General features: G+C 42.6%; 1 protein-coding gene across 2 annotated transcripts in view; it reads left to right on the forward strand.

Annotated features, from left to right (window-relative positions):
* Positions 1-18527, forward strand: part of LOC137375323 (chloride channel protein 2-like) — a 495095-nt gene that overhangs the window by 404203 nt on the left and 72365 nt on the right. For both annotated transcript variants that reach the window (XM_068042304.1, XM_068042305.1), the window contains exons 16-17: positions 5931-6121; positions 13037-13148. In XM_068042304.1, coding sequence (XP_067898405.1) covers positions 5931-6121; positions 13037-13148 — 303 coding nt within the window. The remainder of the gene's footprint in view (positions 1-5930; positions 6122-13036; positions 13149-18527) is intronic.

The raw sequence follows: 18527 nt of genomic DNA on the forward strand, positions 1-18527 counted from the left end.
TCCAGTGACATTGAAGGAACAGTGATATAATTCCAAGTCAGAATGGCGTGTGCCTTGGAGGGGAACTTGCAGGTGGTGGTGTTCCCATGCATCTGCTGCCCTTGTCCTTCTAAGTGGTAGAGGTCACGGGTTTGGAAGGTGCTGTCTAAGGAGCCTTGGTACGTTGCTGCAGTGCATCTGGGAGATGGCACATACTATTGCCACTGTGCGTCGGTTGTAGAGGGAGTGAATGTTTGTGGATGGGGTGCCAATCAAGCGGGCTGCTTTGTCCTGGATGGTGTCGAGCTTCTTGAGTGTTGTTGGAGCTGCACCCATTCAGGCAAGTGGAGAGTATTTTCCATCACGCTCCTGACTGAAGGCACTGGATACTGCAAAGGCTACGGGCCCTGACAACATTCCAGCAATAGTACTGAAGACCTGTGCTCCAGAACTTGCTGCGCCCCTAGCCAAGCTGTTCCAGTACAGCTACAAACTGGCATCTACCCTGCAATGTGGAAAATGCCCAGGTATGTCCTGTACACAAAAAGCTGCACAAATCCAACCCAGTCAACTATCGCCCCATCAGTCTACTCTCAATCATCACTAAAGTGATGGAAGGTGTCATTGACACTATCAAGTGGCACTTGCTTAGCAATAACTTGCTCAGTGACGCTCAGTTTGGGTTGCACCAGGATGATTCAGTTCCCGACTTCATTACAGCCTTGATTCAAACATGGACAAAAGAGCTGGGCTCAAAAGGTGAGGTGAAAGTGACTGTCCTTGACATCAAGACAGGATTTGACCGAGTATGTTATCAAGGAACCCAAGCAAAATTGAAGTCAATGGGAATCGGGGAAAACACTCCAACGGTTGCAGTCGTACCTAGCCTAAAGGAAGACAGCTGTGGTTGTTGGACGCCAATCATCTGTGCTCCAGGACATCACTGCAGGAGTTCCTCCGGGTAGTGTCCTAGGGCCCAACCATCTTCAGCTGCTTCATCAATGACCTTCCTTCAATCATAAGGTCAGAAGTGGGGATGTTTGCTGATGATTGCACAATGTTCAGCACCATTTGCGACTCCTCAGATACTGAAGCAGTCCATGTAGAAATGCATCAAGACCTGAACAATATCCAGGCTTGGGCTGATATGTGGCAAGTAACATTCGTGCCACTCAAGTGACGGGCAATGACCATCTCAAACAAGAGAGAATCTAACCATCTCCTCTTGACATTCAATGGCATTAAGATCGCTGAATCCCCCACTATCAACATCCTGGGAGCTACCATTGACCAGAAATTGAACTGGAATAGCCATATAAATATGGTGGCTACAAGAGCAGGTCAGAGACTTGGAATCCTGTGGCAAGTAACTCACCTCCTGACTCCCCAAAGTCTGTCCACCATCTACAAGGCACAAGTCATTTCGTGATATCACGCGGAGTGAATCGAATTGGCTGAAGACTGGCATCTGTGATGCTGGGGACTTCAGGAGGAGACCGAGATGGATCATCAACTCGGCACTTCTGGCCGAAGATTGTTGCAAATGCTTCAGTCTTATCATTTGCACTGATCATTGGGGATATTTGTGGATCCACCTCCTCCAGTTAGTTGTTTAATTGTCCACTACTATTCACAACTGGATGTGGCAGGACTGCAGAGCTTAGATCTGATCCATTGGTTGTGGGATCACTTAGCTCTGTCTATTGCATGCTGCTTACACTGTTTGACATGCAAGTAGTCCTGGGCTGTAGCTTCACCAGGTTGACACCTCATTTTGAGGTATGCCTGGTGCAGCTCCTGGCATGCCCTCCTGCACTCTTCATTGAACCAGGGTTGGTCCTCTGGCTTGATGGTGATGGTAGAATGGGGGATATGCTGAGCCATAAGGTTACAGATTGTGGTTGAGTACAATTCTGCTGTTGCTGATGGCCCACTGTGCCTCATGGATGCCCAATTTTGCATTGCTAGATCTGTTTGAAATCTCTTCCATTTAGCATGGGTGGTAGTGCCACACAACACGATGATGGGTATCCTCAATGTGAAGATTTTGTCTCCAGAAGGACTGTGTGGTGGTCACTCCTACCAATACTGTCAGGGACAGATGCATCTGCGGCAGGCAGATTGGTGAGGACGAGGTCAAGTATATTTTTCCTCTTTGTTCGTTCCCTCACAACCTACTGAAGACTCAGTCTAGCAGCTATGTCCTTTCGGACTTGGCCAGCTCTGTCAGTAGTGGTGCTACCGAGCCACTCTTGGTGATAGACATTGAAGTCCCCCACCCAGAGTACTTCCGGTCCCCTTGCCACCCTCTGTGTAGGGGGAATACTAATCTGCAGGGGGGAGGGGCGGATGATGGTGGATGCATAGGGTTAAAACATCTAAAAATGTTGACGTGTCGGAAACCCGACATAATCTTGCTGACTTCTGCATTTAACCAGTACATGTTTGGAGGTGCGTGAGAAACCCCCATGGAACAGGTGGGTCGGTGATCATCATATGCAAAGTGGCAACTGAGTGAAGATTTAACCCTGCATTCTGGCTTTAACTGCCAGCTCATGGGTTTCCCGAGATGGCTGAAACTCGCTTGCATCAATGAGGCAAGAGCACAGTAGGGATTAACAGGGCTGTGAAATTGACAGGCTGAAAACCTTTAAATACTGAACAAGGACAGCTGCTTCCTTGCCCAAGTGAAAGGTTTTTGCTCCGAGGACTTGTGAAAGTGTGCTTTCACTGCTCTGGGGTGATTTCCAACCCATTGGAAGTCAGTTCTGCTAACTTGGACTTTTTTGACTTCTGTCAGCCTTCGCTGCAGCATGGGAGCAGCTTATGCAGCTCTAACTTTGACCTCTGATGAGGAAAGCACCAACATCACCAGGAGCAAGAGCGGCAGCTGCCTTTTCAAACAACTGCCGCTCCACAGGACAGAGGGGATGAACACAGAGCCCCAGCTCGAAGGTGCTGATAACTTCAACACAGGATATACAGACAGAAGATCAGCTTTCTGGACATGACTGAACAACATTGCTTCAGCAAACTTATTTTTTTGGCAGATGGTTGCTGACATCTGCAGCCTCCTGGAACAAGACCTCCTTTACAGTGGGCCAGGTGCGCATGGATTGCCAGTAGCCATCAAAGTCCCTACAGCCCTTAATTTCTTCACCTTCACTTCATTCCAGAGATCTATCTGCTGGTGACATCTGCAGGGTTTCACAATCTGCTGTTCAAAAGTGCATCTCCCAGGTTACCAATGCCATATTTGCCAGGGCTGCCACTTGCATCTACTTCACTATTGATGAGGACAGTTAGAACAAGAGGGCCCTCAGATTTGCTGCAGTGGCTGGATTCTCACAAGTCCAGGGAATCATAGGCTGCAAACATGCAGCAATCAAGACACCTTCAGATTACCCAGGAGTATTCATCAATCGAAAGGGATTCTACTCTGTTCAGCTGGTATGTGACCACTGGAAGGTTTTCATGCATGTCTCTGCATGATATCCTTGAGGCTGCTATGCTGCCTTCATTCTACACCAGTCATGTCAAGGATGTGTACACCTTCAAACAGATGTCTTCTCAGAGACAAGGGGTACCCTCCAAAGACGTGGCTGATGCCACCTGTGAGAAACGCTACAGCTGATGAACCGGAAAGGTTCAACCGGAGCTAAATCAGCACCAGAGTGATCACAGAGCAAGCCTTTGAGTTGCTGAAGATGCGATTTCGATGCCAGGACTGCTCTGGGGGTGACCTTCAGTATTCAGCAGCAAGGGTGTCCTGAAAGGTAGTTGTTTGCTATGCCTTGCACAACATAGCGCAGCAGAGAGGACTGGAGCTGCATGGGAAAGAAGGTGATAACTGTGCTGCAGCTTTGGAAGAGGTGCTGGTGGAGGAGGAGGAGCTTGATGTGGCCCGGGTCCCTGAAGCCGCTCACTTAGCTGCCAGAGCTGCCTCACAGCTCCAGTGACCCGGGTTCAATTCCGGGTACTGCCTATGTGAAGTTTGTAAGTTCTCTGCGTGGGTTTCCTCCGGGTGCTCCGGTTTCCTCCCACATGCCAAAGACTTGCAGGTTGATAGGTAAATTGGCCATTATAAATTGCCCCTAGTATAGGTAGGTGGTAGGGAAAATATAGGGACAGATGGGGATGTGGTAGGAATATGGAATTAGTGTAGGATTAGTATAAATGGGTGGTTGATGGTCGGCACAGACTCGGTGGGCCGAAGGGCCTGTTTCAGTGCTGTATCTCTAAAAACTAAAAAAAAAACTAAAAAAAGATGCCCGCAATAGGCTCATACAGGCCTGATTTCAGCTGTGGCTGTGAAGTCCTATGCCCCCCACTCCCAACAGTGGCAGACTTGGATACACCCAAGTGATTTCCCTTGTGAAACTACAAAGCTTTTGTCTTCCTTTTCCTATTACTGCTACATTGTTCTACCCCTGTGGTGAGCTGCCACCTTCTCTATGGCAATTAGGGGTGGACAATAAATGCTGGCCTTGTCAGTGATGCTCACATCCCATGAATGAATAAAAAAAGAAGCATCTATGCAGTCTCTGTTGCTCACCTCCTGAGCCACTTCCAGCCACAACTGCTTGGCTTCAGAGGCTGGCCTCTTCCTCCTGATTGCTGGGAAGAGTGTTTTTGTGCAGACCCTTACAGCCTGCAGCATGACCTTCAGGGATGCTTCAGAGAACCAGAGGACAGCCTTACCAAGTTGAGACTAGACCAGTGTACTTGCTCTTTGTGTCCTGACAGTTCCATAATGGATCCATTCTGATTCCTGCTGGGATCCCTTTAATTAGAGAGCCTTTAACTGTCAGGTGCAGGTTGTCATCATGCCCACCTGCTCCAATTGGTCAGGAAACCTGGAAGCGGGATGCTAATGGCCTGGCTGTGTTAAAAAGCCTGCTCCAGTAATGTTTGGGTTCCCAACCCGCTGTCGGCCTCCCATGCTGCAAGCGAGTCTAAATATTAAAATTCTGGCCAGTGCTACAGGTATTGACCTGCTGAGTGTTTCCAGCATTTTCAATTCAGTTTGCTTTTCTAATATTTGCATACAATTGTCATAATTGTCACAGATGTCTTGTGCAGTCAGTCTTGTGCCATGTAAATTAACCTTCAGGTTCTTACAATACTTTTGATGAAGAGAGATACCTTTAAATAATTCAGAAGAACAGGAAGTTTTGAACACGAGTAGTTAACTTGATAAATCACATTTGATCCTCTTCTAGGAGATATGCAAGTTGATCTGCTGATGACTGTTTCTAACCACTGTAGGTCGCCAGTTTATGCACTCTTAAGTGTTGTATTGATTAGTAAACTTTGGGTTCCAAATAAAACAGATGACCATGCTGATTCCAACATCTGCATTTTTCATTATTTTTGCCGTGATAAAAGAACCCATGCCCAACTTTGAAAGCTGCACATTATGTAGAGTTGCAGTGTTCCTGTATTTTTCAACATGCCACAATGGTTTTTTTTTTACAGTATAAGGTTTGCGTTATAATCGTATCACAGTATAAGGTTTATCCAGCTGGGAAGTAGTCCTACAATTGCACAATTTAATTCTTGGTAAATATTCTGCATCTGAAAATGTATTATTTTTTCTATTCTTTATTTTTTTCCCATTCTGAATATGGTATAGTCTAAATTACAGTGGAATCCAAGAGCAGTCTGTGAAAACCTTTCACCTTTCATTTAATAACTTTAAAGCACTCTGAACACACTGGCTCTTAAAATGGCCTCTGTTTTGTCAGATATTGATCTTTCTGTCTATCTTCTGGATTATGTTGAAAAGCAAATATGGAAGCAGGTGAGCGCAGATGTCTGACTGTGACAAGTATAGATTATTCAAGCTAATCGAGAGTGTTTCTGTGATGAATTGACAGGCTGATAATCGTGGTGCTGACTTTATAGTCTGTAAATATCTAACAAATTTTTGGGGCTGGTTTTGCCCCTAGATTCCATGATTCTGCTGGGCTCCATCGAAAGGTCTCAGCTGCAAGCTCTTATCGATAATCAGCTGAGTAGACAACGGAGATTGGACTACCTTAAGGAGAAAGCTCAAGTCGAGAAGAAGGTGGATTCTGACAACCTCAGAATTATTAATGAAGGAAGTAAAGATGCTCATGATTCTGGGGTCAGATTTGAGGTGAGAATTTGGAGCAATAAAGAAACCTTTTACTCACTAAATACTTAATGCACGTAATAGCTATCCATTTATTTCTGGATTTTATATTTTAAATGTACTGTTCCATTTTAACCAGCTGTAAAAATATAATAGTGAAATAAGAAAAAAGGCTAACTTTTTTTTTTATTTGTTCTTCGGATATGGGTGTCGCTGACAAAGCCACCATTTATTGCCCATCCCTAATTGCTCTTGAGAAGGCCTTATATAGCGCCTTTCATGGTCACAGGACATCCCAAAGTGCTTTACAGTCAATGACGTGCTTTTGACTTATAGTCTTCCTTGGTGATTTCTACTTCCATCTCAACTCATCACGTTCTCTCTCCTCTCAGTTCACTGCCCTCTTATCCTCCCTAAATATCTCCCTCCATGTAAACTCCCCAACCCATATTCCTTTGACTTTGCCATCTCATGTGGTCTTGCTAGTCCCATCATATCAATCATACCCAAGTCCATCTCTGATCACTTTCTTGTATTGCTCTTCACCCACATTCCCCTTCAAGCACCAACCCTACCTCCTACTGTATCAACCCCTGCAAAAGTTATCCCCAATTCACTTAGAATTGCACTTTCAAAATCCCAACTGTCTAGCCTTGACATTGCTTCAGCAACTGATTTGCTCAACCATGCCCTCAACTCCACCTTTGATGTCCTCGTCCCCAATAAAACCATTACTCTCTCTCATCCTGGCCATTCCCCCTGGTACGGCCCTCATCTCCGCTCCCTCAAGTTGAAGGGACGCAGACTTGAAAGGATGTGGTGGACAACTAGTTTAGCCATCCACTGCCAGATCTGGCTAGACCACATAAAGCCCCATTGGGTCCTGCTCTTGTCTGCTAAAACTGCCCAGTATTCCAGGATCATCCTGAAATGCAAAGATAACCCCCTGCTGCTTTTCTCTACTGCAAACCGCCGTCTTAAGCCCCTCTTCTGCCTTTCCACCACCCTCACCTCCAACAGATGCAAGGAGCTCATAGACTCTTTTGTCACTCTGATCACGACAATCCGATCAGCTGCCTCTCCCTTGTCCTTCCCTTCCAATAGCCCATTGGGCCAAACTTCCTCTAAAGCTCCCCTCTGCCCTGGTCCTGAATGCACATCTTTCTCGAGTTTCTCTCCTATCTCACCTCATGCCCTCCCGACCTCATCTTGTCCATGAGATTCACCTCCAGTTCCCATGATCCTATTCCCACGAACTACTGATCACCAAACATCCCCTCCTAATCCCCATGTTAGCCAATATTGTTACCAGTCTATCTCTTCAGATGTGTCCCTCTCCCCTTGAAATCTGCCATTATCTCCCCTCTCCTCGAAAAACCTACCCTCGACCCCCACTGCCCTTACAAACTACCATCCCATCTCCAACTTCCCTTTCCTCTGCAAAGTCCTAGATAATGTTGTCACCTTCCAAATCTGTGCCCATCTTTCCCGGGACTCCATGTTTGGATCACTCCAATCAGGTTCTCACCCATGCCACAGATTTGGAACAGGTCTTTTCAAAGTCACAAATGACATCCTATGTGACTGTGACAAAGGAAAACTTACCCTCCTTGTCCTTCTCAACCTGTCTGCACCCTTTGACATGGCTGAGCACATCATCCTCCTTCAATGCCTCTCCATTGTTGTCCAGCTGGATGGGACTGCTCTCACCTTATTCCATTCTTATCTATCGAATTGGAGCCAGAGAATCACTTGCAATGGCCTCTCTTCCTGCTCCCGCACCATTACCTCTGGTGTCCCTCAAGGATCTATCCTTGGCACCCTCCTATTTCTCATCTACATGCTGCCCTTCGGTGACATCATGCAAAAGCACAGCACTAGTTTTCACATGTACACTGATAACATTCAGCACACCTCACCGCCATCTCTCTCTCAACTCCTCCATTGTTGCTAAATTATCAGACTGCTTGTCCAACATTCAGTACTGGTTGAGCAGAAACTTCCTCCAATTAAATATTGGGAAGACTGAAGCAATTGTTTTTGGCCCCAGCTCAGAACTCTATTCCTTAGCTACCGACTCCCTGGCAATAGTCTGAGATTAAACTAGTCTGTTCGAACCTTGGTGTCATATTTGACCTGGAGGTCAGCTTCTGACCACATATTTGCACCATCACTAAGACCGCCTATTTCCAAGTCCATAACATCGCCCAGCTTTGCCCTGTTTTAGCTCAACTGCTGCTGAAACTCTCATTCATGTTTTGTTGCCACTAGACTTGACTATTCCAATTAATTCCTGGCTGGTCTCCTATATTCTATCACCTGTAAACTTGACGTCATCCAAAACTCTGCTGCCCACATCTTAACTCACACCAAATCCCGATCACCTATCGCCCATGTGCTCACTGGCCTACACTGGCTCCCCATCAAGCAACTCTCATCCTTGTTTTCTAGTCCTTACACGGCCTCGCCCCTCCCTATCTCTGTAATCTCCTCCAGCCCCACAACCCTCAGAGATATCTAAGCTAATCTAATTCTGGCCTCTTGAGCATCCCCAATTTTAATTGCGCCACCATTTATTTATTTATTTTTATTTATTTGTTATTTATTTAGAGATACAGCACTGAAACAGGCCCTTCAGCCCACCGAGTCTGTGCCGACCATCAACCACCCATTTATACTAATCCTACATTAATCCCATATTCCTACCACATCCCCACCTTCTCTCAATTCCCCTACCTAGGCCCTCAGCTCTGGAATAACCTCCCTACACTGCTCCACCTCACTGTCTCCATCGCCTTTAAAATACTCTTTTTAAAATCTACCTCTTTGACCAAGCTTTTGGTCATGTGGCCTTGCATGCCTTGCTGTCATACTTTGTTTTATAGTGCTCCTGTGAAGTGCCTCGGGGCATTTTATTATGTTAAAGGTGCTATATAAATTGTTATTGTAGTTGTAGTCACTGTAGGAAACACTGCAGTCAATTTGCGCACAGCAAGCTCCCACAAACAGGAATCTGATAATGAGCAGATAATCTCTTTTTGCAATGTTGATTGAGGGATCATATTGACCAGGACACCAGGGATAACTCCCCTGCTCTTTTTCGAAATAATGCCATGAGTGAGCAGACATTTAGCATCTCGTCTGAAAGTTGGCACCTCTGACAATGTTACATTCCCACAGTACTGCATCAGATGTCAGCCTAGATTTTTGGGCTCAAGTCTCTACAGTGGGACTTAAACCCACAACCTAATGATTCACAGGTGAGAGTGCTACCAACTGAGCTACAGCAGGCACTAAATTGATCATAAAAATTTCACCCTCACTATTTATGTAGTAAACTGTCAGGCGTGGTGGGGGTTCAACGGCAATGAAAATTGGGTGAATTCTATAACACAGTGATCACTCTGCAACACCACCAGTTTTATCTACATTCTGCAGGTTAAAAGTATACCCCAATATGTTTTTTGACTCATCTATAGAGACTGCATTTTTAATTATCAGCAACAAAATTTCCTCATGAGATGAGCTGAATCTCAAGTTTAATTCAAAAATATTTCAATTGGAGTAGACCTTTCTGGAAATGTTTGAGTTGGAACAGGAACACAGGTTATCCAGCCCTGAGTGTCACACTTGGCTCAATGATAGTACTTTTGCCTCTGAGTCTGAAGGTTGTCAGCTTAAACTGCACTCCAGAGACTTGAGAAGATAATCTTGACTGACATTCCAGTGCAGTACTGAAGAGGTGCTGTACTGTCAGGGGTGCAGTCTCCTGCATGAGATGTTACACTGTGGTCATGTCTACATTCTCAGGTGAATGTAAAATATCCCATTCAAAGAGGAACAAGGGAGATCTCCCAGTATAGTGGCAAATATTTATCCCTCAATCAATATCAGTAAAACAGATTATCTAGTCATTTATCTTATTGCCCTTTGTGGAGGTTTGCTGTGCATAACTTTCCCTGTATTCCTATAACAGTGACTATACTTCAAAAAGTACTTCATTGAAAGAGGCATGTTAATTGGAACAGTTTGCTAATTTTTATATATTTTATACATGATATGTCACTTTCTACTGAAACCAAAGTCTCACACCTCCATCATGGTGGATGTTGTTGCTTAGAATAGACTGTCAATTCCTCTACCTTGTTCTTAATTATTCAAATCCACCCACACTCACAGGAAACTATTTTACCAATGTCAGCAAATTCCTTTTCTTGGAGGAAAGTATTACTATCAAGTAAAACTATTGTGGAATTGGGAAGCAATTGTACTACTCAGTGGAATATCCAGCTGAAGGAGTTAGGGCAAGAGATGCAAATATATTGATGTTAAAATAAAATACTGTGGTGCTAGTCAAGCTTGTAGAATAATTCACTGATGACACTGATAAAACACTGTATAGAAATCTTTATAGTTTTGCTATATGACACTAATAGGACTGAAGATTTACATAGATCTATGCATATTCCTTTCATTTATTTACAGAATTTCAAGTTTGATCCCTAAGTAGTTGGTGATGGGTTATGAACTGTTTGAGTGAGCATGTTGGCAAGCACCAGAAGAAGTTAAATCTCACATCAATAAAGTTGTGACCTATGGAGCAGCCAGTGTCACTCAAGACTCCATTTTATGGTAGTCTCATGGAGCTCCCATTATTCCTTTACTAAATATCATTGTCAGAGAGTATCGTTCAAAGTGGACTGGCTTTCTTGGTGCATTAATCTTTAAGGAAAGTGTTTATGTTGAATCATAGTCTGTCCACATGTTTTGGCATTATTTTGTGATATTTTGAGATTGTAGAAAAAATTAATCAGGAAGAAGGTGTCATGGTCCTGTAGTTTTTATTCCGGGAATATGCGGTTTGCCTTTAAGGTTTGCAGAGTATCAGTATTCCTTTAAGAGCCGGCAAGCCTCAGGAGTTATAGAAAGGTGCATTTGCGGTTGCCGTTAGAAACAGCCATCTGGAGACTGCGATTCAAAGGGTGCATTCTCGTTACCATAGATACAGCCACTGGGAGTGAGTAGCAAGAGTTACATTTGTTACAATTCAACTTTGAACTGGCTTTTAGTTGAAGACAGTTTTTACTAATAGAACTCAGAGACATACAGACACAGCTAGTGTTGGCACCTGAAGAAATAGCTCTCAACCATTTAAATTGAAGGAATAGGATTTTAGTCTGTTTATTATTATCTCTCAAAATTCTTTAAAAAAAGTCAAGCCAAAACAGAGATCTCTGGTCATTTAAAATGAAGAAAGGGAATTTAGACTGTGACAATCTTTTACCCCTTAAAAGCTCTAAAGTCAGATTGATTCTGTTGAAAGTGTTTGCAAGTCATCGAGAGATACAGCACTGAAACAGGCCTTTCGGCCCACCGACTCTGTGCCGACCAACAACCACCCATTTATACTAATCCTACATTAATCCCATATTACCTACCACATCCCCACCATTCTCCTACCACCTACCTACACTAGAGGCAGTTTACAATGGCCAATTTTACCTATCAACCTGCAAGTCTTCGGCTGTGGAAGGAAACCGGAGCACCCGATGGAAACCCACACAGTCACAGGAAGAACTTGCAAACTCTGCACAGGCAGTACCCAGAATTGAACCCAGGTCACTGGAGCTGTGAGGCTGTGGTACTAACCATTGCACCACTGTGCCGCCCAAAGTCATTAATAGTTGAAATTCGCTGGAGAAGGAAAGCAACATTCTGTGAGCGCTTCAAGCAACATCGGACTGTAAATTTGCAATGACTATTTTTTTTTCTATTTTAAATGTTGTTTATATCTTCATAGTGTTTATGGGTTTAGTTTTTTTAATTAATGAGTTAATTTGTTGATTTAAAGACACCAGTTTTGGTTAGCCTCATTCGGGGGTTAATAGATGGTACAATTTGGCTGGGTCTTTCTTTAATTTGGAAAGTTTTAAAGATATGTTAGGCAATCTGTGGAGCGACGGAATTGAATTGTCAATGTGTTTCTCCCATCACAATCAGAATCGTATATTTTGATTGGGGGCTTTAACTGGAGCGGTTGGTTGTAACAAAGGTAAATGTATATATTCCCAGTGTGATCTTCATATTTCTTTGAATTTAGTGTATTGCCAACATAACTGACTCCCAATCATTTTCCCATTATTTCTGTCTCTAATTTGAGTTGCTCGATCATCATTATTTAATGCTTAAGTTAATTCTTCTGCCATGACAGCATAGACTGCACTATAGGCTTTGAAAGTAAGTGCAGACTAGTTACAAGTAAAGCTTTTGTTCAAAGTATCAGAGAGGAAGATTGCATATCTCTGTGAATTGTCATTGGCCAGATGATAGATGTAGCCTAGTGTATGCCCAGAATAAATAAGATTGTGGAAGGCATTAACAATTCAAGTTAGCATATATTCTCAACTGAAGCTTGGATATTCACAAAGTTTACTTCATGTTATGACTAATAAAGAAAACAAGCTTGCTTGAAAAAGCTGTAGAAGTCTTTTCAGTGATCAAACAACTAAGATGTAGTAACAGTAGAAAATTATGGGATATAGTCTTTCTCACTTGTTATGTTGTCACAATGTGTTATAATAGTTTGAATTTAGTCAGTAGTGATGGGTGCCATTTTCATTATTTTTGTATTAACTTCTCAGATTTGTAAGTATGATTATTAAATGAATATTTTACGTCAATACCACAGCTCTCTCTGAAACATAGTGTTGTCAAGTTGGTTGAAAGTCAACTCAACACTGCCAAGGAAAAGTCTGTTTTTAAAAAGAAAAACAATTTCCTGTAAGGTTGAATTGCATTAGATATTCATGATGAAGAGCTATAAAATGGATTTCCTGGTATAAGACTACATTAGATCGGATTGGATTTACAGAATTATTGGTTTTAAGGGTGCTGCATTTACACATGCTTTTATGACATTTAATTTTTGTTCATCCCAAGGTTGGCACTGAGGAGTCGTCATTTTCTCCAACTCGAAGTGGGTCTCAGAAGCCACTGAAACCAGCATTAAAACGAATGCCAAGTAGTTCTCATGATATTGCACCAGGAACAGGTGAGTATAAAATTTAAGTGGGCAAAGAGTAGAAATGTTGAAGTTCTCAGAAAACATTTTGTTTCCTTGGAAACAGTTCATCGGCTGTTTAGAGCTTTGGATTTTTCCTAAAGGCTTGCTCTTTGTGGCTACTTATACCTACAGTAACACAAGGTGCCTATTTTTGTGTCATGTGGGAAATTATGCAAAAATATTCATTACACTGATGTACATCAGTTAACTAGGTCACATTCAGAAATATGATGTTCAGTTCAATAATCTCATATTCACACATGAAGCCCTTTTCTATGAGATTAAACCTGGTTAAAAACATTTAACTTGTTTTTGGCCATCTTGAAAGCCACTGCTTGAAAGTTTATATGGAATATCGATATATGTTAAAAGAATTATGTCTGCACAAACATCCGCTCAACACTTTCTAGAACTCTTATGTCCACAATTATAATGAAAACTGCTAAAGCAAAGTGTTATAACTATATATCTGGATGCAATTACACTCGACCCATAGTTAAAGGCACGGCAATAGGGTCTAAATACAGCGTGACAAGTTTCTAGTATAAGTGTGGATGTAGAGATTTATACTGGAAATGCAAAAAATATGGTCAGAATCTTTGACTTAAAAATGGTGACTGAATCTGCATGCCCTGGTCCTCAACTTCTATATCTGCTTCAACTGAAAACTACAAAGGGATATAACAACATGCATTTATAAAGCACCTTTAACATAACAAAACATCCCAAGGTGCTTCACAGGAACATTATCAAACAGAATTTGACACTGGCACAAATAAAGAGATATTTGGGCAAATGACCAAAAGCTTGATCAAAGTATCTTAAAGGAGGAAAAGTGAAGTGGCAGGGGTAGGGAGTGAATTCCAGAGCTTAAGGCCTAGGCAACTGAAGGCACAGCCACCTATGGTGCAGCAATTTAAATGGGGAATGCTCACGAGACCAAAATTGGATGAGCGCAGGTAACTGGGAAGGTTTTGGGCTGGAGCAGATTACAGAGATAGGGAGGGCTGGGGCCAGGTAGGGATTTGAAACAATGATGAGAATTTTAAAATTGAGTTGTTGCTTAATTTGGAACCAATGTAAGTCAGTGAGTACAGGGGTGCTGGGTGAATGGGATTTGGTACAAGTTAGGACATGGGCAGCAAGTTTTGGATGATGTCAAGTTTACGGTGGGTAGACAGTGGGAGGCCAACCATGAGTGCATTGGAATAGTTGAGGCCGGAGGCAACAAAAGCGTGGATGAGGTTTTCGGCAGCAGATGGTCTGAGGCAAGTGCCGAGCCAGATGATATTACAGAGGTGAAAGTAGACAGTCTTGGCGATGGAGAGGATATGGGATTGGAACCTCAGTTCAGGCTCAAATAGATCATCAAGGTTGCAAACAATCTGATTATGCCTCAGATAATGGTCTCCTTATTTAAGGAAGGATGTAAATGCATTGGAGGCAGTACAGAGAAGGTTTACTAGACTAATACCTGGAATGGGTGGGCTGTCTTATGAGGAAATATTGGACAGGCTAGGCTTGTATCCGCTGGAATTTAGAAGAGTAAGAGGTGACTTGATTGAAACATAAGATCCTGAGGGGTCTTGGCAGGGTGGATGTGGAAAGGATGTTTCCCCTTGTGGGAGAATCTCGAACTAGGGGTCACTGTTTAAAAATAAAGGGTCGCCCATTTAAGACGGATATGAGGAGAATTTTTTTCTCTCAGAGGGTTGTGAGTCTTTGGAATTCTCTTCCTCAAAAGGGAGTGGAAGCAGAGTCTTTGAATATTTTTAAGGCAGAGGTAGATAGATTCTTGACAAGCAAGGGAGTGGAAGGTTATCGAGGGTAGGTGGAAATGTGGAGTAATCAGTTCAGCCATGATCTTATTGAATGGCAGAGCAGGCTCAAGGAGTCGAGTGGCCGACTTCTGCTCCTAATTCGTATGTCCGTACGTAAGGAGAGAGATGGAGTTGGTGGTTAAAAAAGGGGCAGAGGCTACAGCTTCAGTCTTCTCAATATTAAATGCAAGTTGTTGTTGTTAATTGAAGAAATTCCTACGCATCAAATACTGGATGTAATACAAGCAATGTGAGGAATCAGATACAGCGGAGGGTTTGAGAGAGGTGTTGGTGAGGTAGCTGGGTGTTGTCAGCACAATGTGGAATCTGACATTGTGTTTCCAGATGATGTTGCTGAGGGGCAGTCTATAGATGAGTGATAGCAGGAATTCCTATTTAGAAATTCTGGAATTTCTAAGGAATGCTGTTCCACAGTTTGACCACTGTCTGGGAAAAGTAAATCTTCCAAACATCCAACATCACTCTCTGCTACTTCAATTATACCTGCAGTCCCTATTTCTGCCCAAGCCATCACCTCAAACATGCTATCCACTTGCATGTTGTCCATGTCTTTAATATTAAATACTACAACAGATCCCCTGTAAGTCACTATATTTCCAGCAAGTACAAAAGCCAAGACATTGTCTAACTTAAACATAAGCAGCATTGCTAAAAACATTCAGCAGGTTAGGCAGCATCTTCAGCTTGCCTGGGAAGGTACCTGTGGAAGCAGAGAAGATAGTAGCAGTGGAGGGTAAATGAATCAAGGTGGCATGCAGAGAACAGTTCTTTCAGAAGGTGGAGAGTGAAGGATGTGTTTGATAGTGAAATCATGCTAGGGGTGACAAAAATGGTGGGGAACGATCTATTTAGTGCAAATGCAGAGGCTGCTGGGGTGGAAGGTGAGCACAAGGGAGACCCTAATGTGGATTGGGGGTGTTGGCTAAAATATGAGGGAAAAGAACTGGAAATGGGACAGACCTGGTTGAAGGTCCTGTACACCATTGTGGTGGGGAATTCTTAGCTGAGAAATAAAGTAAGATAATAAAGAGGGGAAAAGTTTAGGGGGGATATGCGTGGAAAGTTCTTTACGCAGAGGGTCGTGGGTGCCTGGAACGCGTTGCCAGCGGAGGTGGTGGACGCGGGCATGATAGTGTCTTTTAAGATGTATCTAGACAGATACATGAATGGGCAGGAAGCAAAGAGATACAGACCCTTAGAAAATAGGCGACATGTTTAGATAGAGGATCTGGATCGGCGCAGGCTTGGAGGGCCGAAGGGCCTGTTCCTGTGCTGTAATTTTCTTTGTTCTCTTTGTTCTTTATTTCAGAAGCTCTGGTGTGGAAAGTGGCATCATCAGCAGATAGAGAAACTAGCAGAAATGAAAGGAGTCCTTACAGGAAGCAATATAGAAAGAATTATAATCCAGATAGTTGTAGGAGTTGGTAGGCTTGTATAAGATGTTAAACGTCCATTCCCAGAGATAGGGAGAGAAAAATGTCCAGGTTGGGAAGAGTCATAGATGGACCAAGTAAAGGTAAGGGATGGGTGGAAAATTTGAAGAATAATTAATGAAATTCTCTAGATTCGAGAAAAAGCGATACAAAACAGTGCTAACTCAGATCCGCGAGATGAGAGATGGAGAGAGGGATCATACAGACATATCTCTTCACAGCAACTGTCTCCAGCTCCGATTTACTCCACATGGTTTTTGGCTCAAATTTCACTCTTCCTGTTTCGGATGCAGTAACGGTCACCAGTATCTCCATGATATTCAACGTTCCTTTAACCACTTCATGAAATACACCCACTCCACCATGCGCTGCTGTGTGCTTGCTCACAACCTTTTTTTCTGCATCATCGATTCTTTCACAGCTTGATTGTCTACCTTCATAGCTCAATGATCTCAGGCCAGGGGATCATCCTTGCTGCCCTTCTATTACCTTCTCCAGAAGCCACCTGGGAGACTAAAACTTAATATTGTAAGATTGAAGGAGGCTGCCTGTAGCCTGACTAAAAACTGTTCATTATTTAAAATCATGTTACACCTTTATCAAACCAGAATTTCTTTTAGATGTCACTCTTATTCACAACTGCAATAATTTCAAATATTGTAGAAAACAAGTCAGATAATATAGTTGTTCAAATTAAATCTCATTATTGCTAATTTTCTATTTTCAGAATGCTTTGCCATAATGTCAAACCTGGGACTTCTGAAGCATTTGAAATCAACTTGGCTTTTATCTGTTGATTTTCTGCTTTCTAATGTCTAATGTAAATGTAGCTCTTATTCTGCTCAACCTTTCAAACAAAATTTAATAAGTTTTCAGATGATTTGCAATTCAATCAAATCATAATATTGCAGCTGTACAGGCAGCTATAAAATATTTGGTGACTGTCAGATGAATCTGTAATGTGTTTAGAGATATAATTTAAATGTCAAGTAGTTTAAAAGGTAATCCAGTGAAATTCACTTCTATGCAAATCTGAAATGTTAACTCATCTCATATGGAAAAAAGATCAAAGTCCTAATTTTTCCCTTATTTGTTGCTGCAGTGTTTAGTTTGTTAATGCAGACAATCTTTGTGAATACAGGAGCAATGGTTACAGCCCACAGTTAACTTGCCTGAAATATTTTAATATGAAAGAGTCTGTTATGCCAACTTCCTTCCATTAGAATGAATTTTGAATCAGGTTCTAATTTTTAAATTTAATTCATTCATGGGATGTGGTTGTCACTGGCAAAGCCAGGGTTTATTGCCCATCCCTAAGAAGGTGGTGGTGAACTGCCACAGTCCATGTGGTGAAGATACTCCCACAATGCTGTTACAATGAAGAAACAGCGATATATTTCCAAGTCAGGATGGTGTGTGGATTGGGGGGAAAAACTTGTAGGTGATTGTGTTCCCATGTGAATTCTGCTTTCATCCTTCTAGGTGGTAGGGGTTGCGACTGTGGGAGCTGTTGTTGAAGAAGCCTTGGCAAGTTGCTGCAGTGCATCTTGTAGATGGTACATGCTGCAGTCATAGTGTGCCAGTGATTGAGGGAGTGAGTGTTTGAGGTTGAGTGTTGTTGCAAACTAGCAATATACCAGGATTTTAACATCTACACTCTCCAACCCTATTGTGGAACAGCATAAGGACAAATGGATCTGTGGCACAACAGAAGGCACATGGACCATCAGTGAGGATGATCCCTATTATTAGAAGTAAACGCTTGGGCTTTTCAGTTTTGAAGGAAAGTACGAACAGAAGAGCTCGGAAGTATATAAGATATTAAACGATATAGATAAGTTAAATCTATAACACTGTGGCCAGTTAAACCATTACAATAGGACAAGGGGGCATAGGTTCAAGCTGGAGACATAAAAAATTTAGAACTCATGTTGGGAAGTTCTTAATACATATGGTGAACTTCTGGGAAGGGTGAGAAAACACAAACACTGGAACCAATTAAGAAACAGCTGGATTCTGTGATTGAGTTATGTTCTTGCTGCTTTGATGAGACAAGCTCATGGATGAGTTGAATATTCTTCCTTACCTTTATC

The sequence above is a fragment of the Heterodontus francisci genome, chromosome 11 (genome assembly GCF_036365525.1).
Source record: "Heterodontus francisci isolate sHetFra1 chromosome 11, sHetFra1.hap1, whole genome shotgun sequence".
Taxonomy (NCBI): domain Eukaryota; kingdom Metazoa; phylum Chordata; class Chondrichthyes; order Heterodontiformes; family Heterodontidae; genus Heterodontus; species Heterodontus francisci.